Source organism: Oncorhynchus mykiss, chromosome 9 (assembly GCF_057628025.1).
Source record: "Oncorhynchus mykiss isolate SJ-2025 chromosome 9, ASM5762802v1, whole genome shotgun sequence".
Taxonomy (NCBI): domain Eukaryota; kingdom Metazoa; phylum Chordata; class Actinopteri; order Salmoniformes; family Salmonidae; genus Oncorhynchus; species Oncorhynchus mykiss.
The window spans coordinates 67,341,042-67,363,261 of NC_143030.1; the positions used below are offsets into that span (position 1 = coordinate 67,341,042).

A 22,220-nucleotide genomic window follows, 5' to 3' on the forward strand; every position below is an offset into this window, starting at 1 on the left:
TATTTTACCACCACAATCTGTTTGTCGGACGAAACTGGAAAAAACAACTTGTTTAGAAAGTAAACATTCAAACCTCGATGTTGTCAACTGTGCTTATGTCTGCGTATTGAGCATTTTATGCATTTTATGACAATCTAGCTACTTGCCCAGGCTTCCATAATTAGAAAGAGGAGATTCTCATGATTTAAAATGGCGTCCAACTTGAAAAAATCGAAATATACACATTGCGAGATATTTGGCAAAATAGACAGACATGCCTATATTTCCCCCATAGGAAACAATGGAAAGACCGCAGGGTTCCAATATATTTTTTTTGCTTGTTCACATTTTAACTATAAAACAACGTGAGCAGGTCTCATTGCCAACAATAGCGAAGCATGCATTGTGACGTTGAACAGTAAACTGGGAATAGAACGTTCGGAAGGCGAGTTGGTGCCACAGTGCTCAATAGAACTAATAGGAGCTGACAGGGTGAAAAATGTGCTAAAATAAGGCATGTTATTTAGAGATTACTTCAAAACGACGGCAAGCAGCTGGAAAATATGGTCATATTATGAAACTGGGCTCCACTGCGGATGCAATTAACTCGTTTTTATCAGAAAAGAACGTTGTTAAAAATGTAATGTGTCTAGCCTACTATCTACACGGATTTCAGCGCACTCTCGTCTGTGTACCAGAGCGCAGAATAATTAATTTACGAGCGCTCAACACCCGTTGAATATGGCCGGTGTCAGTAAATGTTGGCAAAAGCATAATTAAATTGTTTCCAGCAGCACAGTTACAGTCACCAACACTCTGGTTAACACGAAAACTGCCTTACCAGCTCTGCTAGGGTGAGTAAAACGGTCAGAGTGGTCACATTTGTGTCTGGAAGTAGCTAGCAAGCTAGCCAATGTTAGCTTGGGTGCTTTACTGCTGTTGTAAGGCCAGAATGCTCAAATCAACCCTAAACTCTACTCTTCGGCCCAAACGTCCAGTGTGCACTCCGAGAGCGAAACGGTCTGAATTTACAAACTGACAACGCTCTGAATTTATGAGCATCGCGTTGTACAGCGCCATATTTTCTGTTCCATCCTAGAGAAAACCCAGAGGGTTTTTCATTTTTCATGGAATAGAAACACCATACTATCAATCAAATTAATTAAGGAAGTACCAGTCAAAAGTTTGGACACACCTACCCATTCCAGGATTTTTCTTTATTTTTTGTAGAATAATAGTGAAGACATCACAACTATGAAATAACACCGGTCTCCCGCGTGCCCTGCATTCTGTAGTACAGACATGGCCTGCTCTCCCTTATGTAAAGAATTAGGCACTTTCCCATGTTTACTAAAGTATGTATTGTAGACTGCACAGTAGCCTAATAAACAAATAAACACATTTTGTTAGTCCTACTATTGTTAGGTCTGCGTATGCATAAATGGGGATCTTATAGGGTTATTGTGGAATTTTGCTGTTATTGTTTCCCAATCTTGTATTTCAAGCATTTTCTTGTCCCTTGAAAACTGTCATGTAAAAATCTTAATTTCCATTCAGGTAGAAATGGGCAATAATAATCTACTATAATAATGGATGGCTCTTTGTAAGGACAGCTCTCTGAAGCCCAGAAGTCCAGTCTTGTGTCTATGTGAGCCACATCTCCAACTTATAAGACAGGAAAGAGCTGAATGCTTCACACGTTTGGTATGTCTTTCTAGTGTGAGCCAAGCTGCATGTTTAGCCCACAAAAATGCTGGGAAGATTTCCAGTCCCAGACCAACTCCGCTTCAGCCTCCGCAGTCAGCATTGACTGAACATCATGGTGGGTGTTTAGGAAGGGATATCAGTCACTGGGGTAAATCCTGTCGTTTCACTGAAATGTCAGAATTTTACTGAAATGTTTTCACTGAAATGCCAGGATATAGGATCAGCTCAGATACTGTACCAGACAGACCGGACAGATCTGTAGTTCCCCCAAACCATTCACCCAGAAAGAGAGAGAGCTTGTGTCTGTGGGTCTCATTGTCTCCCTCTCCACAATGGATCATTGTCTAGGGCCCTTTCTCAAAGCCAACATTTTTGCTTCTCACTCTCCGGCTCTCTGCCTGGCTCGTCACTCTTGTGTGTGTGTGTGCGTGTGTGTGTGTGTGTGCTCTCTACTCTCTCCCCCATATCTTTCATTGACATTTTTGCTCGTTGGAGTCATGTAGGACCACCCTGTGTTAATATAAACCTGCTCCACCAGCCGAGACACATATCCTGGCCCTTAGCTTTCCTTTCTCCTTTCCCTCCTCTGTGGTTGATCAACATCCCACCCTCGTAGTTGTACTTCCAATGACAGTGTGACGTGTGTGTGAGACATTGTCTTGTATGCACGTCTCCATCCGTTCTAGATTTCTCCAGAAAAAAACCCTGCCTCATTCTGAAACAAGAAAAAAAACAGTGGGTTGTCTGCCACAGTGAGACTAACCATACTGTACTGGAACACGCATATTTTAGTGCTTTTTGATAGCTGAGGAAATACTTCGCAACTACTAGGTCTACATGCTGAGAGAGGCTATTTAATGGCTCATGTGTGTAATGACACAAAGCGATGTGCTGAAAGGGTTAACCTTTCCCATTTCCTCTACATGACAGCCTTTGTTGCTGAGCTCTGCTCCCTGTCTGAAGGGTCTGTGGGCTGTGACCTAATTGCATGAACCCAACAGTGACTAGGGAGTGGGGTTAGCAGGACTAGCTGCATAAAGCATAGCTTATTACCCAGCCAGCAGCTGACTCATATAATGATAGCCAATTATAAGGACCTCAGTTTCATTGATTATACAGTAAGGGTTCAGCATAATGAGATTAGATTTATGGATCCCTTATCAGTCGGTGTTGGAGGGAATGTCAGGGCAATGGAAGTATTCTTTCTTTAAAATGTAAATTGCAGTGACATTTCCATTCTGTGTTTCTCCTGCTAATCGGACAATACACACACCAGGTTTAAAAAAAAATAAGAATGAAAAGCTGGAGAAGAAAAGGTCCAATTGCGAAAAAAGCTTTTTAGCCTATTCATTGATGGAAATACCAGTCGATGGAAATATGTTTGACTGGACATGCTTATCGGTCTATTAGTTCATTTGAATAATTCAGTGAAATTAAATTGGCGTGTGTGTATTCGTTACGTATCTTATTTATCACACTCGTACGTCGTAGATACAGAGCCTTTGAGCGGAACATCTGTCAGACAGCGCAAGAGCTGCTACTGCAGCATCTCAAACAGCACACATAGGCAACAGAAGGCAGTCTTCATCAGTGCGTCACACACCACTTTGTAGCCTAGCCAAAATCAGACTATATCTGTGGATGCAATTATTTTATATCAACTTTCATTTTTCAGTAGCCAAAATCACAATCAAAGTCATATTAGCAACCCATGCTACTTGTTGCATATTAGATCTCCCTTCTTTCTAAATTTCTAACAGATATTTTCATGAAACTGCTCGCATCTGCAGTGTCCTTTTGACAACGGTGCTTTTCGGCTAATTGCATTATGGAACGAACATTCGCGTGTAGCCTACTGCCTTGTGTGCAATGCTGCGCTTATAATGTGAAGAATGTGAATAGTTTATCAACATTTTAAGATAAACGTTCTGATCTGTTGCATCAGTGAAAAGGTATGGAGCCTAGGTCTACGGGTTGTATGAATCATCCCACAACTGTCCCTGAGTCTGGAATAGGCTATTTCTTTCTCGACAAGCTGACCTATATAATAGGTAAACTTTTCTTTTATGGGGGATCGTAGATTGACAGGCTAGTGAGTTTGCTGTTTGTTACTCACCTTGTTGGCTGAGGAAAAGTACATTTAGACAGTTATTCTAACATCTTCAAAGTGCCCATCAGAATTTGGTAAGGACCATACATCATTGCATCCTCGACTTGCATGTTCTGTTAATATGAATGAACATAATCTAAATGTGATTTCTGTCATTCTGGGTCCGGTAAATTTCTCAAATGTTCGGCAACACATTTTCCTAACAGAAATCCTGACGCAATCCTGATGATATGGAGTCGTTGAGCAGTCTTGCCATTGGCTGAGATGTATGGGAAGATATTGGACTGTGTTCTTGTTGAGATGAGAATGAGACATGTTTTCATGATTCAATTACAGGCTGTTTCCTGATGATTCACACTGTATTAAGTCTGTAATAAGGAGCCATTTGGAAAACCATTTCCATTTCCTCACACCATGTAATATCCTGTAATGTTAGATAGTGAGTGTCAACAGGATGGACACAGTCTCCCATAGTCAGCACCACCACCATCCCCTGTGGGATTTCGAACATGACTTCACCACCGCTTTCACACAATACCAAGGTCATGGGGATAGTACTATGAACTCTTGGTGCACACTGACTGTTCCCATTCATTGTTTGAGGGGTGCTGTGTTCTGTTCCACTCCAACTACCAAGGAAAGATATTGTTGACAGGATGTTCAGGAGAGTGAGTGAGAAACACTTAACTAGCCTGCTCCCAGATCTGTGTTTGGTCAACTATCAGGGTCATTTGTCACACAAAACATTGTGAAAATGCATTGGCAAGACCGCACAAACAGATCTGGAACCAGGGTAAGCCTAACCAGGCTAGCCCTAGGAACCACCACCAGAATCAATAAGGCAGGCTTATGAATCAATAAGTAAGCATGCCATATTTCCCCCAAAGCATTATAGTAAGTGGATCCATTATGCATGCTTGAGTGTATGTCATCAGTTATTGGCCGATAATCCCTTAAATCTCCAGAGGCCTGGTGTCCAGTGGAGGGGGCAGGGGACGGACTGGACAGGTGGCTGGCGAGAGCATGTTAGAGAAATTAGGGTTGTTGTGATTTACAACCATTCGCTTAATCCATGCAGATCTGATCTGTCAGTTACTCTACAGGAAGAAGACCACAGTGTCCCCGTACAATTTCATATATGTTGCTGTACGTGGACAAGCTCAAGTCGTAGCTGGGGAGGTCAAGCATACAATATATTGTCAAGGCAGGGTTTCCTCTGTATTCAATCTTGCTGCCACCCCCCCCCCCCCCCCCCCCCCCCCACCCCACACATACACACAAAAAAGCAGAGACACTTTTAAGATCAGAGTGACACATTACAACATCAGATCATCCGAGAAACCTCCAGGCTAGCTAGCTATCTTGTAATCCTCCCCACCCGCTACCGCTGTTGAACAACATCCTAGAGAAAACACTGAAAGGGAAGTTGCAGTGTAATTTCCTTGGTCTGAGGGGTTTTCCCTTTCTAGTGATTATATTTCTATGTCCTCAACACCTCCTCTGGCCTTGTCCTGCCCTCCTGAGGCCTTAGCCAAAGGCTTATCATCGCAGATGCCCTCCAGCCACACGGCCTCAAATCCCAGCAGATTCCCAGATAAGCCCTGGTGCTTTGGTGCTGTCCTCCCCGCCAAGCACTCCCCAGTGTTTAGTTCTCTCACTGAGATTGACACCTCAGTGTTAACAGCCAAATCCCTCAGGGACGAGGGAAGGATGGCTGCCTATCAGGTTATCCAAACAGTTCAGTCTCAGAAAAGATGCCATTAAAAGGAACAATAACAATTACCAGTGTAGAGTGGAGGAAAGGATGTGGCGTTTCGTAACGAGTAAAGACTTGAAAAGGCTGGAGGTTTTGTGGGTCAGAATGGATTTCTGGCAAGAAGGATTTTCGTGTATTTTCTCCCAAGTGCCGAATGAAAGCAGTATTATACAGACATCTGCTTGAAAGCTGTCCCCAAGTTACAGCTTTGAAATATTAGCAGAAAAGGCTGACACGGAAAGCACATTCTCAGAGATTCAGCTTGGATAAGAGAACAAAACGTTGTCTTTTCATAAGAGCATTTTCATTAAAAAATGGAGGTCAGGCATGGGACATTTCGGTTGAGATTTTAAACAATATTTCAGTATAATTATAGTGTTTGACAGATTATTGTAGCACTGCATCAATCATTCAATGTTAATGCTTGGTACTGTGTTACTGCTGTAACTGCACAGGTCATTTGACCCATAAATCTGTCTGTCAGACATTTTCTCTGTCTGACCGGTTGCTAAAATTAGATGATCCAGATGTTTTGCCTATTTGTATGGCTTACAGTGCCCTCAGCTAGGTTAAAGTTAGCCATGATGTTAATTACATTATTTGGGCATCACAAAATCTCTAATAGGAGAACGAATGACTTGACAATGTCAGAAAAAGCAGTAACCTCGGTGTAAAGAGCCCCTGTGTAAAGAGCCCCTGTGTAAAGAGCCCCTGTGTAAAGAGCCCCTGTGTAAAGTGCCCCTGTGTAAAGTGCCCCTGTGTAAAGAGACCCTGTGTAAAGTGCCTCTGTGTAAAGAGCCCCTGTGTAAAGAGCCCCTGTGTAAAGAGCCCCTGTGTAAAGAGCCCCTGTGTAAAGTGCCCCTGTGTAAAGAGCCCCTGTGTAAAGCTCAAGCTCAATCTTTTGATGTCAGTGAAAAGGATCAGCCTTTTTTTCTGACTCTCTTCCTATTTCTTTGACATACTTTGACATTCTTTGACAAGATGGAGTTTTATGATATCATTGACAATTCAGTGCTTTCATTTGATGTACTACAATGAATCTTCATAAAAATTGTGATTATGTTCCCTCTCTGAACAAAGGCTTGTGTCTGCAGTCTCGGTGGTCATGTGCTGGACCAGGACGTCAAGACGGACATTCTGAAAAGAGAGGGAACTGTAGCCTCCCTGCACTGTTGCCGCTCATAACAACAGTGCTCTGTCTCTCGGACATGCTCAGTGGGTGTGTGGAGACATACAGGATGGCTCTGTGGTCTTTGGCAGCCTAGCCCCAGTCACCTAGCCAATCCATCTCATGAAGGTTTGTGTAATCTGAGCCCTCCGTGTGATCAGGCAGGCCAGGGGCAGCTGCTCTCTCCCCTGGGGTCAGGACACCCTCTCAGGTTCACACCCGGGTCACAGCAACAGTGACACTGTGACTAATTACACAATTAAGTGCCAGGGATTTATTAGCTGTAGTTTCTCCATATTAATGTAGGAGTTCATTGATTGGTGTGTCATTGATAGTTATTGTTATCAATTCATGCTAATTGATAACTTGCGTTGTGCATTGATAATATGTTAGTTGCTTACATTTCCCAGCTGAAAAGAAGTTGCCATTTTAGATGTGCAATTTCTGACACAGGAATGCAATCTGTCACCGCCGCTTTCAGACTGAGTGAAACATTTTAGCTCGGAGGTGCTTCGATAGCAGCTTTTACCCTCAAGTACGAAAGTGTTGCTTTAGAGGTGGGAGGTAGAACATTCCTCCAGTGATAGCCATGTCAAGACCTCAGACACAGATGCTTCACAGGGTAATGGACTGCGTGAAAAGGGCAATCAGGAGCCTGGAGAGTTAATGAGGTGTCACCTGTCACTGTATTTTCTGAAGTACATCCCCATGCCAAGCAGAAGTCACTGGGTTGATTTGGTAGTCTCAAATTGGCTCTGGGTGCTTAGATTATTGATTTAAAGACCTCTCTGCATTGAGAATTTACTGTTGATGCAAACAGCATAGCGATCCTACACGCTGGTTCAAAGCTGAACTCAACGCTTGTAGTTGTTTTTTTGTTTAAGGTTTGGCTTAAATGTCACTGTTCTTAGATTTTCATATATATGAACAATGACCAGGCAGCAAGCAGTATGGCAGTAAGGCTAGGAACAGAACAGCATTATCATGGGCCAGAGGTGGCTTATTTGGTTTGAATGTCTCAGCTGAAGAATGTCTCCATTCTCTCAATGGGCATATTGAGAAGATGGGATGCATGTGGTCAGATTAAATGAAAAATATCTCCTCAGCTCCAGCTCTGGGACAGGGACTGCCTGGCTGCCTGTGAAATGTTGGTTGTTGTTGATCGCTGCCAGAGTTAACGTCTCTCTTTCTCCCAGGGAAGAACAGTAAAAGTATGTGCACGGCACATGTTGTTCAAGGCTCAGCAAGATACCTAGGGTTCCATGTGGTGCTGCAGAGTTCCATGTGTTACTGTATAACAGTTTTCTGGCTAATGGCATCCGGAGAACCTTGTTATGGTTTAAAAAGGGGGGGAAACAGGAGGTGGTTCCAACAGATTCACAGCTTCTTATCCAACAGGACAGTGCTAAATCCTTATAGGACAGTGCTAAATCCTTACAGGACCGTGCTAAATCCTTACAGGACCGTGCTAAATCCTTACAGGACCGTGCTAAATCCTTACAGGACAGTGCTAAATCCTTACAGGACAGTGCTAGCCTATACCCTGTGTCCTCTCTGTCACCCTTTAAATTTCACTCAATAATATCAGACTTTCTTGACTATTGCTTTTGCCAGTGTGAACAGTGTCAAATGCCGTATATTTTCTGTTTGTCAGCCAGGGCTCCTGAGTGGCATATCTCAGTGCTTGAGGTTCACTACAGACACCCTGGGCCGGCTGTATCATAACCGGCCGTGCCAGGCTACATGGGTATGGGAGAGGTAACGCTGGGCTGATGCCAGGCTACATGGGTATGGGAGAGGTAACGCTGGGTTGATGCCAGGCTACATGGGTATGGGAGAGGTAATGCTGGGTTGATGCCATGCTACATGGGTATGGGAGAGGTAACGCTGGGCTGATGCCAGGCTACATGGGTATGGGAGAGGTAACGCTGGGCTGATGCCAGGCTACATGGGTATGGGAGAGGTAACGCTGGGCTGATGCCAGGCTACATGGGTATGGGAGAGGTAATACTAAGCTGATGCCAGGCTACATGGGTATGGGAGAGGTAATGCTGGGCTGATGCCAGGCTACATGGTTATGGGAGAGGTAACGCTGGGCTGATGCCAGGCTACATGGGTATGGGAGAGGTAACGCTGGGCTGATGCCAGGCTACATGGGTATGGGAGAGGTAATGCTGGGCTGATGCCAGGCTACATGGGTATGGGAGAGGTAACGCTAGGCTGATGCCAGGTGCGTAGCAGTGATGGGAGAGGAGAAGGTGCAGAAGGAACACGGTCAGAAGTTCATCCTCGGCAGGAAGGAGGGTTGGTTGTCTCAGTCAGACTCAGGCCAGCCAGCGTTCTGCCCAGTGGAGTGGTAGCCATGATATCTACAGTAAACCCCTGTTGATTTAGGAGAGGTCAGTGTGCAGTCAGGCGAGGAAACATAAGAGCTAAGAAAACAAACCCCCGTCTCTACACTCCTCATCCTCTTTCCTCCAGCCGTCCATCTCAATCCAGACAACATTCTGGATTAGGGAGGTTGAGGAAAGGACTTGCCCTTAGCCAACCAGACCACTTCTAATTCCAGTTCCAGAGATGAGATATCACTGTTTAGAGCTTCTCTGTCAGGCCAAAGTGAGCTCAGCTGGTCTCTTCATGCAAATAAGCTACACATCCCAGTGCATGGCTATGGGGAGTCTGTGTGGGGGAAATACAACACATGCTGTGTTGGTTTCACACTTAACATTCAGGTTTGGTAGACTGCTTGCTGGCTCTAATCTGTCAGTCTCGATAGGTGTGCCAACTGCCAAATCCTGCCCAGGCATCTGTGCTAGCTAGGCACACTGGCCATAGATTGCCGACTGGGCATGGCAACTTTGGTGGCATGCCTGACCTAGTGTCCTCTCTTCCCTCTGCAGTGGAAGACAGGGAGATCAGACGCTGTTGGTAGAGGATGACTGTGCTGCTTGTCTCCCGGCCATTCGATTAATCCACCGACTCAGTTCCAATTGTAGAATGTGGGACGGAGTATATTGTTTGTGTGGACTCAAACTGAGCGTCATTTCTCAGTCTTATGGAATCTGCTCTCATATGATGCACTCTGACCAAGAGATCCAAACATGTTTTATTGCAGGGTTGTATTGGGTTTTATTGCAGGGTTGTATTGGGTTTTATTGCAGGGTTGTATTGGGTTTTATTGCAGTGCCGTATTGGGTTTTATTGCAGGGTTGTATTGGGTTTTATTGCAGGGTTGTATTGGGTTTTATTGCAGGGTTGTATTGGGTTTTATTGCAGGGTTGTATTGGGTTTTATTGCAGTGCCGTATTGGGTTTTATTGCAGTGCCGTATTGGGTTTTATTGCAGTGCCGTATTGGGTTTTATTGCAGGGTTGTATTGGGTTTTATTGCAGGGTTGTATTGGGTTTTATTGCAGGGTTGTATTGGGTTTTATTGCAGGGTTGTATTGGGTTTTATTGCAGTGCCGTATTGGGTTTTATTGCAGGGTTGTATTGGGTTTTATTGCAGTGCCGTATTGGGTTTTATTGCAGGGTTGTATTGGGTTTTATTGCAGGGTTGTATTGGGTTTTATTGCAGTGCCGTATTGGGTTTTATTGCAGGGTTGTATTGGGTTTTATTGCAGTGCCGTATTGGGTTTTATTGCAGTGCCGTATTGGGTTTTATTGCAGTGCCGTATTGGGTTTTATTGCAGGGTTGTATTGGGTTTTATTGCAGGGTTGTATTGGGTTTTATTGCAGTGCTGTATTGGGTTTTATTGCAGGGTTGTATTGGGTTTTATTGCAGTGCTGTATTGGGTTTTATTGCAGGGTTGTATTGGGTTTTATTGCAGTGCCGTATTGGGTTTTATTGCAGTGCCGTATTGGGTTTTATTGCAGTGCCGTATTGGGTTTTATTGCAGGGTTGTATTGGGTTTTATTGCAGTGCTGTATTGGGTTTTATTGCAGGGTTGTATTGGGTTTTATTGCAGGGTTGTATTGGGTTTTATTGCAGTGCCGTATTGGGTTTTATTGCAGTGCTGTATTGGGTTTTATTGCAGTGCTGTATTGGGTTTTATTGCAGGGTTGTATTGGGTTTTATTGCAGTGCTGTATTGGGTTTTATTGCAGTGCTGTATTGGGTTTTATTGCAGGGTTGTATTGGGTTTTATTGCAGTGCTGTATTGGGTTTTATTGCAGTGCTGTATTGGGTTTTATTGCAGTGCTGTATTGGGTTTTATTGCAGTGCTGTATTGGGTTTTAAACAGATAGTTGATACTCTTGTAGGGTTTCAACATTCTGTGTCTCATAGCTGAGGGTAGAGGGGTGAATGGGGTGTGTGTTCTGTGTCTCATAGCTGAGGGTAGAGGGGTGAATGGGGCGTGTGTTCTGTGTCTCATAGCTGAGGGTAGAATGGGGCGTGTGTTCTGTCTCTCATAACTGAGGGTAGAGGGGTGAATGGGGCGTGTGTTCTGTGTCTCACAGCTGAGGTTAGAGGGGTGAATGGGGCGTGTGTTCTGTGTCTCTTAGCTGAGGGTAGAGGGGTGAATGGGGCGTGTGTTCTGTGTCTCTTAGCTGAATGGGGCGTGTGTTCTGTTTCTCGCAGCTGAGGGTAGTGTGGTGAATGGGGCGTGTGTTCTGTGTCTCATAGCTGAGAGTAGAGGGGTGAATGGGGCGTGTGCTCTATGTCTCGTAGTTGAGGGGTGAATGGGGCGTGTGTTCTGTGTCTCATAACTGAGGGTAGAGGGGTGAATGGGGCGTGTGTTCTGTCTCTCATAACTGAGGGTAGAGGGGTGAACGGGGCGTGTGTTTTGTGTCTCATAGCTGAGGGTAGAGGGGTGAATGGGGCGTGTGTTCTGTGTCTCATAGCTGAGGGTAGAGGGGTGAATGGGGCGTGTATTTTGTGACTCATAACTGAGGGTAGAGGGGTGAATGGGGCGTGTGTTCTGTGTCTCTTAGCTGAATGGGGCGTGTGTTCTGTGTCTCTTAGCTGAGGGTAGAGGGGTGAATGGGGCATGTGTTCTGTGTCTCATAGCTGAGAGTAGAGGGGTGAATGGGGAGTGTGCTCTATGTCTCGTAGTTGAGGGTAGAGGGGTGAATGGGGTGTGTGTTCTGTCTCTTATCTGAGGGAAGAGGGGTGAATGGGGCGTGTGCTCTGTGACTCATCGCTGAGTTAGAGGGGTGAATGGGGCGTGTGTTCATTGTCTCATAGCTGAGGGTAGAGGGGTTGAATGGGGCGTGTTTTCTGTGTCTCATAGCTGAGGGTAGAGTGATGAATGGGGCGTGTGTTCTGTGTCTCTTAGCTGAATGGGGTGTGTGTTCTGTGTCTCTTAGCTGAGGGTAGAGGGGTGAATGGGGCGTGTGTTCTGTGTCTCTTAGCTGAGGGTAGAGGGGTGAATGGGGCGTGTGTTCTGTGTCTCTTAGCTGAATGGGGTGTGTGTTCTGTGTCTCTTATCTGAGGGTAGAGGGGTGAATGGGGCGTGTGTTCTGTGTCTCATAGCTGAGGGTAGAGTGGTGAATTTGGCGTGTGTTCTGTGTCTCATAGCTGTGGGTAGATGGGTGAATTTGGCGTGTGTTCTGTGTTCATAGCTGAGGGTAGAGTGGTGAATTTGGCGTGTGTTCTGTGTCTCATAGCTGAGGGTAGAGGGGTGAATGGGGCGTGTGTTCTGTGTCTCATAACTGAGGGTAGAGGGGTGAATTTGGCATGTGTTCTGTGTCTCATAGCTGAGGGTAGAGGGGTGAATTTGGCGTATGTTCTGTGTTCATAGCTGAGGATGAGCAGGGTCAGGTAGCAGAAAAGGCTGTCGTCACTTTACTCAGAGCTTCTCTCTCTGAGAGGCCTTGGGGAGGGCTGGCTGAGGGTTGTCATTTTGCCTGGGTGGAACACAGTGAGCGTGGCAGGAAGTAAAGGAATAGATTAGATCCTTTTGTTATCTTGATCCTTTTGTTATCTTGATCCTGTCACACTTTGTCGGGGGCCTAATGCTCTTTTCTCAGCCAAGGGGATGAGAATTATAACTCCATTTTGTTGCAGACTTTTCCTTCTCAATTTAGCTATTCGATTTCGATTTCATTTTCTGATTACCTGTCCCCCATTAGCCAGACTACATTTTGCTAAGCAATTGACCAACTTGTTGTCCATCTCAGCAGTGTGTCTAGCTTCCAACCTGAAAACTACTAGACAGCCAGTGTAATCAGACAGCTAAGCCGCAGGAAGGAACTAGTGTAATGGAGACCATGGAGTTCTCTCCATTCAAACTGCTCAATGAGTTGGTGGGCTAAGGGTTGGAGTAAGGGGTGTGTGTGTGTGTGTGTGTGTGTGTGTGTGTGTGTGTGTGTGTGTGTGTGTGGGGTTGAGACGGACCTCCTAGACACTATAAGCCGTCTCAGCCATGTGATTTAAAAATTGCAGTTAGGGCTCGGGCTACGTGTAACATGAAAGGGAATTAATGCACCAGATGACAGTAGCATGCTCTGTCTCCCAGTGGTGTGTAATCGAAGCATAAATGAGTAATTATTTCTGGGTAGATGTGTCGAGTCTATGAGGCCATTAGTGCAGATGTGTGTTGAGGAACGTCTGAGGGAAATGGAGCAGCAGCAGCAGTACACTCTCATCTAGTCAATGTTTTACTGTGGGATTTTAGTACAGCACTCTCAGAAAAGAAAACAGTGCAGACTTTAAGAGGTAGTAATATAAGGCTTCAAGAGTGAAATGAGAGCTCCGCAACATGAGGGGTTTGGAAGATTGAAAACACACACTTTTGTCTGCTCTGAAAATAGGTTAGAATGTATTTGTTTTAGAAGGGCATAGCTGTAAAATGATCATTTAGATGGGGTAATATTAGGGTGACATTATCTGACGGGGGTGTCTACCATCAGTCAGTAGGGAGGAGAGTGGTTTGAGGGGACAGAGGGGAGGAGCTGGGTGGGAGTTCCCTGATCTGTGTGACCCTGCATCACACAGTGGCTAAGCAGAGGAGGTCTTGGCAGGGCATGAGGTATTAGGAGACAAACAACAGTAACACTTTATTTGGATAGTCCATCTGTAAATGCTCTACAGACTGTCAGTAACATTTCAACTAACTATCTACTAACCCTAGCCTAATAAGTGTGACCCAAGCAGCTAGCTAAGAATAACCCTGGATGCAACTTATAGGGCAAGCTTGCTGCTCAGCAGAGCCAAAGGGAGTCCAGGCAATCTTCTCAGAGACCAATCACCCATTTATTTTACCAGGTACATTGACTGAGAACATATTCCCATTTACAGCTACAACCTGGGGAATAGTTACAGGGGACAGGAATGAGCCAATTGGAAGCTGGGGATGATTAGGTGACAGTATGAGGGACAGCTTGGGAATTTAGCCAGGACACCAGGGTTAACACCCCTACTTTTACAATAAGTGCCATGGGATCTTTAGTCAGGACACCTGTTAAACAGCCCATCCAAAAGACTGCACCCTACAAAGGGTAGTGCCCCCAATCACTGCGATATGTTTTTAGATCAGAGGAAAGAGTGCCTCCTACTGGCCCTCCAACACCACTTCCAGCAGCATCAGGGCCCTCTCAGACAGATCAGGGAACTCCCACCCAGCTCCTCCCCTCTGTCCCCTCAAACCACTCTTCTCCCTACTGACTGATGGTAGACACCCCCGTCAGATAATGTCACCCTAATATTACCCCATCTAAATGATAATTTTAAGAAATATCAAAGGAAAATGTAATTGAACGGCTTACTGGGCCCACTGAATAAATCATTAATCGAAGTTGAGATGAAAGAAACTGGGCAGTGGGCAGCATAAAAGTGTTCTCACTCATGGTTGATATCAAACAGTCCAGTGATCACAAAGGATCACTTGAAGCTAATGCTCTGTTCAGTTTTGCAGCTGTTCTCTCTCATTTGTATGCTGGGCTGTCTGGGGGTGTTTTGATATCGTCCACTGGTTGATTTGGTCCCACGCTGGGGGGGTTTGGCTACCGGTAGGTGCGTCTCAGCTGGCGATTGGTCTGGTTGTGTCTCTGTGGTTCAATCAGTGTTCAGGGGTCAGTAGCTCAGTTCCTGGTCCTGTCTCTCTCCTCTCCTCTGCAGCCCACAAGCTCATTACTCACACAGGGCAGGTCAGGCCACCAGGTACCAGTCCACCAGGCAGCTCTGCACCAAGCAAAGCTGGCCCCGCCCCTCTCAACTCTCAGGGGCCTCTGGGTCAGCTGTCAGTCCTCTCCTCAATCAAGTCCATGTCAGTCTGGCCCTGCCTGCTTACTGATGACAACGATGGAGCTGAAGACTACATTTTGAAATTTGGCTGTGTATGGGTGTGTGCTTAGGCATATGTGTTTTGGGGTGGCAGGTAGCCTTGTGGTTAGAGTGTTGGGCCAGTAACCAAAATGTTGCTAGATCAAATCCCTGAGCTGACAAGGTAAAAATCTGTAGTTTTGCCCCTGAACAAGGCAGTTAACCCACTGTTCCTAGGCCGTCATTGTAAATAAGAACTTGTTCTTAACTGACTTGCTTAGTTAAATAAAAATATAGGCTAAATACATCTAATACAACTCCTGCCAACAACCTCAACTCTCTCCAGGGCAGATGTCATGTGAATTCAGTTGGGATGAGAAGTGGCCCATGAAAGAAATAAGGAAAAACAGAGGTTATTTGGCATCACCTCAGTCAGTATGTCAACAGCAGCTCTTACTCAGCCCAACTTCATATGTGTTATCTATGTTTGTCTTTTTGCACACACACACACACACTGCTCCAGATCTAGAATGTTCCATGTAAGAAAAACACTCCCATATTCCTGCTAGGCCAAGCGATTACCTCCAGCACAACAATCCATCTGTCCAAACATGTTAGTGACTAGCTGGCGCTGTACTCATGTCTGTTGTGACTTCATTCTAGGGCTGACCCCTTTTAGTCGAATGGTCGATTGTTTGGTCCATAGGCTGTTGGTCGACCAAGATCTCTTTAGTCAATCAGTAGCAAATATATATAAAAAAAAAAATATGGAACACGAGACACCTGTCTGATTCACGCCTGTCTGAGTGGACTAATCCATTGTGGAGGCCTGTCTGAGTGGACTAATTCATTGTGGAGGCCTGTCTGAGGGGACTAATCCATTGTGGAGACCTGTCTGAGTGGACTAATCCATTGCGGAGACCTGTCTGAGTGGACTAATCCATTGCGGAGGCCTGTCTGAGTGGACTAATCCATTGTGGAGACCTGTCTGAGTGGACTAATTCATTGCGGAGACCTGTCTGAGTGGACTAATCCATTGCGGAGGCCTGTCTGAGTGGACTAATCCATTGCGGAGGCCTGTCTGAGAGGACTAATCCATTGCGGAGACCTGTCTGAGTGGACTAATCCATTGCGATCTGGTGATCTGATTTGGTGATCTGATACTATTTCTGATTGTCTCAACTCACCATCACTACGGAGTTTTTACATTCATTGAGAATGACAATAGTTCCTCGACGTAGCATATTTGAAAAATCTTTCCAGCTCTCTACTTTTCGATAATAACTCAGCATGAAAGGGGGGAAAATGTGATGCTCTGATCCGGTGGAAACATCATAAAATAGACCTACCTGATTACTTCTTATCCCTTGAGAAAAAACAACCTACAGCTGAGCTTACTGGCACTGGAAACTCTGAGGGACAGAATATTTGATGCAACATTGTAAGTTTGACCAAGTTAATACAATAGTTGATAGAATGTTTCCTGTTCCTTGCCATCAGGCCATGCGTAGCCAATCGGATTCATGGGATATGTTCTACCTGTGGTCTGTAATGTTTTTATTTGTGGGCTTTATGTAGGCTATTTTTACATAATGGCAATAGAAGTTACTTTCAGATTTGGATAATTTTCATTTAGAATTTTGACTAGCCACATGACATTGATTTTGAGATATGAAGACTTATTATAAATGGTATTACCTGGCAACTTCAGGAGTGTAACTGCAGAATTTACGAAGGCCAGCAGCAACGGGAGGTGAAGGATCAGGAACAGGTTTTTTTCTTCTGGTTGGGCTCCCGAGTGGCGCAGCGGTCTAAGACACTGCGTCTCAGTGCAAAGGGGTCACTACAGTCCCTGGTTTGATTCCAGGCTGTATCACATCCGGCCGTGATTGGGAGTCCCATACGGTGGCGCACAATTGGCCCAGCGTCGGCCGTCATCGTAAATAAGAATTTGTTCTTAACTGACTTGTTAAATAACATTTTAAATATTGATCTCTGGCTCCCTCTTTAGTAGTTTGTGTGTCTTCATTTTTAATCTCAGTGCTTAAAGCATCAGACAAGCTCAGTAGCCTACATATAGTTGATTTTATTCAAACATAGTGTGTGTCTACATATGGAAAAGTACACATTTAAAATTTAGACCACTCGGTTGATGGAAAGAACAGATGACTCTCGGTCAACCAATATTATTTTTAGCCGGGGACAGCCCTATTCCATTCACATTTCACTAGACATCAGTACACACCTTTAACACTGTGTTGAGTCATATACATCAATGTGGTGGACATAGCACTTCCTGGTGGTGTGAGTGAGAGAACTATAGACATGTTTATTGTTATTGAGTGGCAGTAAAGGTGTATTGATTAGTTACTAACAGCAGTGGTCCATTGATTAAAGGCTACTCAGCACAGGAAGTGGTCGAGGCTGGAACACCATGTTGTGTCATATAACCTACACACTCCCTGAAGTGTGACTGCTGCGGCCCACTTCGGGGATGGTTACCATGGTGACGCGCCTAGGGACACTGTGCGCATCCATTATGGAAGTCATGTGCAGTGAGACGGGGCGATGGGCGTGAAGGGCCTGGGGGCCAGGGGAAGCAGCTGTCCCTCAAGCCAGCCCGACCACAAAAGAGACACATCTGGAAGGCTAACAGCTGCAGGGGTCCACTCCATGTTAGCTCTGCTAGGCTACTGCAGAGGAGAGACGTGTTGCCTGCAGGGGTCCACTCCATGTTAGCTCTGCTAGGCTACTGCAGAGGAGAGACGTGTTGCCTGCAGGAGTCCACTCTAGTTCTCTGCTATGGACAGGAGGGAAAATGCGCTGCACCTGTGATACAGGACGTTTTTGAACTAAAGCCCTGTCCAACCTAGCTTGTCTATGCTTCACTGTTGTCCTTTATTGCCAATAACAATAGTTATTTAATAACAATATTATTGATTAGAAAAAGGCATACTGTAGGAACTAGGAAGAGTGTTTACCATACATATGCTCAGTCACAAGAAGAACAAGTCTTTAAGAAACTTCAGAAAGAATAAGAGAATAAACTGCAAATGCTTTTTTTTTTTAAATGGGTCACCGTTTAAGCATCACGCATTGCAGACACATAAAAGAACCATGACATTACAAGGGTAGTAACTCTGTCATGCTCTCAGAGGCATGAGCAAAATATAGCTCCACAAAAGCAGAGCTGAGGGTGCCTGGGACCCAGGTGTTATCATGTATTAACGTGGCTATGTAAAACTGACATCAGCTATGACAACATTATGAGTTACTTGCAGTAGGATACACGTCTCGAAGGGGAATCCGTTTAGGTCATTAACAGGGGAATCAGTTTAGGTCATTAACTTGTTGAGTGTAGGGGGCAGTATTTTGATGTTTGGATGAAAAACGTACCCAAATGAAACTGCCTATTTCTCAGGCCTAGTATCTAGAATATGCATATACTTGTTAGATTAGGATAGAAAACACTCTAAAGTTTCCAAAACTGTCAAAATATTGTCTGTGAGTATAACAGAACTGATATTGCAGGCGAAAACCTGAGGAAAATCCAACCCGGAAGTGCTGTTTTTCCTGAAAGCTCTCTGTTCCATTGCCTGCATTCACTCCATTTAAAGGGATATCAACCAGATTCCTTTTCCTATGGCTTCCCCATGGTGTAAACAGTCTTTAGACATAGTTTCAGGCTTTTATTTTGAAAAATTTGCGAGAAAGATCACATCGCGTCATTGGATGGCTGGGTGCCAGCAGCGTTTTGCATGCGCAACAGCTTGGAGCAGACATTTTCTCTCTCTCCTATTGAAGAAGCTACAGTCCCGGTTGAAATATTATTGATTATATATTGTAAAAACAACCTGAGGATTGATTATAAAAAAGGTTTGATATGTTTCTACGAACTTTACGGATACTATTTGGAAATTTCGTCTGCCCGGTCGTGACCGCTCGAGCCTGTGGATTTCTGAACATAACGCGCCAACCAAATGGAGGTATTCTGAATATAAAAATAATCTTTATGGAACAAAATAAACATTTATTGTGTAACTGGGAGTCTCGTGAGTGCAAACATCTTAAGATCATCAAAGGTAAGCGATTCATTTTATTGCTTTTCTGACTTTCGTGACCAATCTACTTGGCTGCTAGCTGTTTGTAATGTTTTGTCTGCTGAGAGAGATGTCCTTACATACCTACATAAACGCTTGGTATGCTTTCGCCAAAAAGCTTTTTTGAAATCTGACACGCCAGGTGGATTGTTGACGAAAATGATCCTGGTAACGGGATGGGTGCATCAAGAAGTTAACAGGGGAATCTGTTTAGGTCATTAACAGGGGAATCAGTTTAGGTCATTAACAGGGGAATCTATTGAGGTCATTAACAGGGGAATCAGTTTAGATTCCCCTGTTAATGACCTAAACTGATTCCCATGTTAATGACCTAAACAGATTTAGGTCATTAACAGGGGAATCTGTTTAGGTCATTAACAGGGGAATCTGTTTAGGTCATTAACAGGGGAATCCGTTTAGGTCATTAACAGGGGAATCCGTTTAGGTCATTAACAGGGGAATCCGTCCCCTACTCAGGTCTTCCAGTACCCCCAACATTACATATTTTTGTCAGGGGTTGCAACAAAAATGTGTACTTTTGGGAGTACTCGACGACCGGAGTTGGGAAACACTGGTTTACTGTAGGTTATAAAAACACAGACATATGGTATTGATTAGGAAGGACTGTTTGGTATTGATTAGGCAATATGGTTGGAATCTATTAACTTCTTCCAATATTCCCTGTTTGGAGGAGTCATACATGGTCCAGTTGAATGGGCATACAGTAGTGACAGTAAAGACTCTGGCTGTGGGGGCAGAGAGGAAGACCGTGGCAGACAAGAGCACGTGGTTGTAGGAGCAGAGAGGAAGACCGTGGCAGACAAGAGCACGTGGTTGTAGGAGCAGAGAGGAAGACCGTGGCAGACAAGAGCACGTGGTTGTAGGAGCAGAGAGGCAGACCGTGGCAGACAAGAGCACGTGGCTGTAGGAGCAGAGAGAAAGACCATGGCAGATGAGAGCACATGGCTGTAGGAGCAGAGAGGAAGACAAGAGCACTTGGCGTCCTACAGTATTTCCCCCTGAGCCTTGAGACTTGCATGCTGTAGCCTGAGTCAGCCAACCGGCCTAATCTAGGTGGAGAAGGAGGAGGAGGGAGACGAGGAGGAGGGAGAGAGGATAGGGAAAAAAAGATGGGGTGAGAAGAGGGAGAGAGAAAGACGGGAAGAAAGGGAGAGAGATGGAGCAGGCCTGGTAGCGACTCATGGCCGATATATGACACAATTACTTTCATCACAGAGAGAGAGAGTGCTGCAGTGCTCTCTCTATCTCCTCTTGTTCTAATGGAAAACGTGCAAGGGACTTAATGCTGCTCGCTGCTAATATGGAGATACATACACAGAGAGCTAAGAGGGAAGAAGAAGCTATGATGTGTTTTCTGATTTACACTGACTGACTCCAGTCAAGTAAAAACCTTCCCAGTCCCACAGGGCAGACAGTGAGAAAGTAGCAGATATACTGTAGATCTGTTTCACTGAGCTGTTATGATTACATTACAGCCCTCCTCCCCGATCCCTCCCTATATCAGTCATCTCACCCTGTGATGTGGTCTCCAAGCCATCTGAGGAAGCTGCCCCAGTGCACACCCACAGCTGAAGCATGTATAAACAGTGGTGTGGGCTAGGAGTGGGCTGTGGCTAGGATAGGGCACTCTTTCACAGCATGGCAGAGGTTCCCATATGCTCTAGGGTGTGGTGGTGGCGGTGACTAGATGAGGGGTTTTTGGGGTGCGACTGTACCACAGCTCTACAGAACATCGTCACTCTCATGTCTGAGTTAAATTGTTCCCAGCCAGCATCTCTTGTTCATTTAGCCAGTTAACACTCCCCAGAGTAATCCCAAACCAGCCTGTATGTCTCGGCTTGAACATGTCTGTGTTCGGATCCAAGAACCTCACTGCCAGCCTAAGATTTATGTAACCCCCCCACTCTTTCCAAGGACATGGGAAATATGTGGTGTGTGTGTGTATATAGCGAAAAAATTACGATACATACAATGTTACTGTACTAATGAAGTCCTGTTTTTTATCTTGCAGGGCAAACATTGATGAAGTGGAGACGGAGGTGGTAGAGATTGAAGCTAAACTAGACAAGGTAAGAAATATTTTTTATATTTTTAATATCTCTTATCTTTTTAGCAATCCACAGGAAGCCTTTTCAGATATCCTACATACCTATTATCCCTGTAGTATAAGCCATATTATAAACTGGCTGGTTCGAGCCCTGAATGCTGATTGGTTGACAGCCGTGGTATATCAGACTGTATCACAGGTATGACAAAACTACTCTAATTACGTTGGTAACCAGTTTATAATAGCAATAAGGCACCTCAGGTTCTAGTGGTATATGGCCAACATGTCACAACGGCTAAGTGCTGTATGCAGGCACTCTGCGTTGGCCATATACCACACTTCCTTGTGCCTTATTGCTTAACTAAACCACTGTTGTCCTGCTAAGTGTTGGCTTCTAGTGCTCATAGGTTTTATTTTGATAGAAAGCATGTGATACATCCATTGCAGCATATTTAAGTTATTTTTAATTTACAGTACATCCCATCTCCTACTGCACTGTTAATGAAATGAGATTAGAGACATACAGGACTGTATATGATAGGATTAAAGGATGATGGTGATAGTAGCTAAAACCTCTTAACCTGCTACACTACTGCCTAGAGTGCCCAGTTTACACACACACACACTGATTAACAAAGTGGCATGCAGCCCTCCAATCTAGACAATCTGAGTAGGACCATTAGACAGGTTGGAGAATCCTACTATTGTACATTTTCGCCCATCAGTATAACACTGTGTGCTTGTTGTAAATTTGTCTTTGTTAAACCACTGAGTACTGGGTGCAACTAAAAAGGAAAGCATAATCTCACTCAGATTACTTGCTTAATGTTTCAGCAGCTCAGGTTTGTGTGGACTAAACGTGACGTCGCGGGGCGGGGGGGGAAGGGAAGAGGACTGACAGCATTAGAATGCATTAGACTGGCTTTCAAAGCACTGGGTTACCCTCTAACGAGGGAGCATGATGCTTTGGGTTACCCTCTAACGAGGGAGCATTTTGCTTTGGGTTACCCTCTAACGAGGGAGCATGATGCTTTTGGTTACCCTCTAACGAGGGAGCATGATGCTTTGGGTAATTCTCTAAACGAGGGAGCCTGGTGCTTTGGGTTATTCTCTAAACGAGGGAGCCTGA

At 44.8% G+C, this 22,220-nt stretch overlaps 1 protein-coding gene across 3 annotated transcripts in view; it reads left to right on the forward strand.

The window, feature by feature from the left end:
- LOC110532593 (arf-GAP with coiled-coil, ANK repeat and PH domain-containing protein 3) overlaps positions 1-22,220 on the forward strand; it is a 90,885-nt gene that overhangs the window by 18,593 nt on the left and 50,072 nt on the right. For all 3 annotated transcript variants that reach the window (XM_090185113.1, XM_090185114.1, XM_090185115.1), the window contains exon 2: positions 21,056-21,113. In XM_090185113.1, the coding sequence (XP_090041239.1) occupies positions 21,056-21,113 (58 nt within the window). The remainder of the gene's footprint in view (positions 1-21,055; positions 21,114-22,220) is intronic.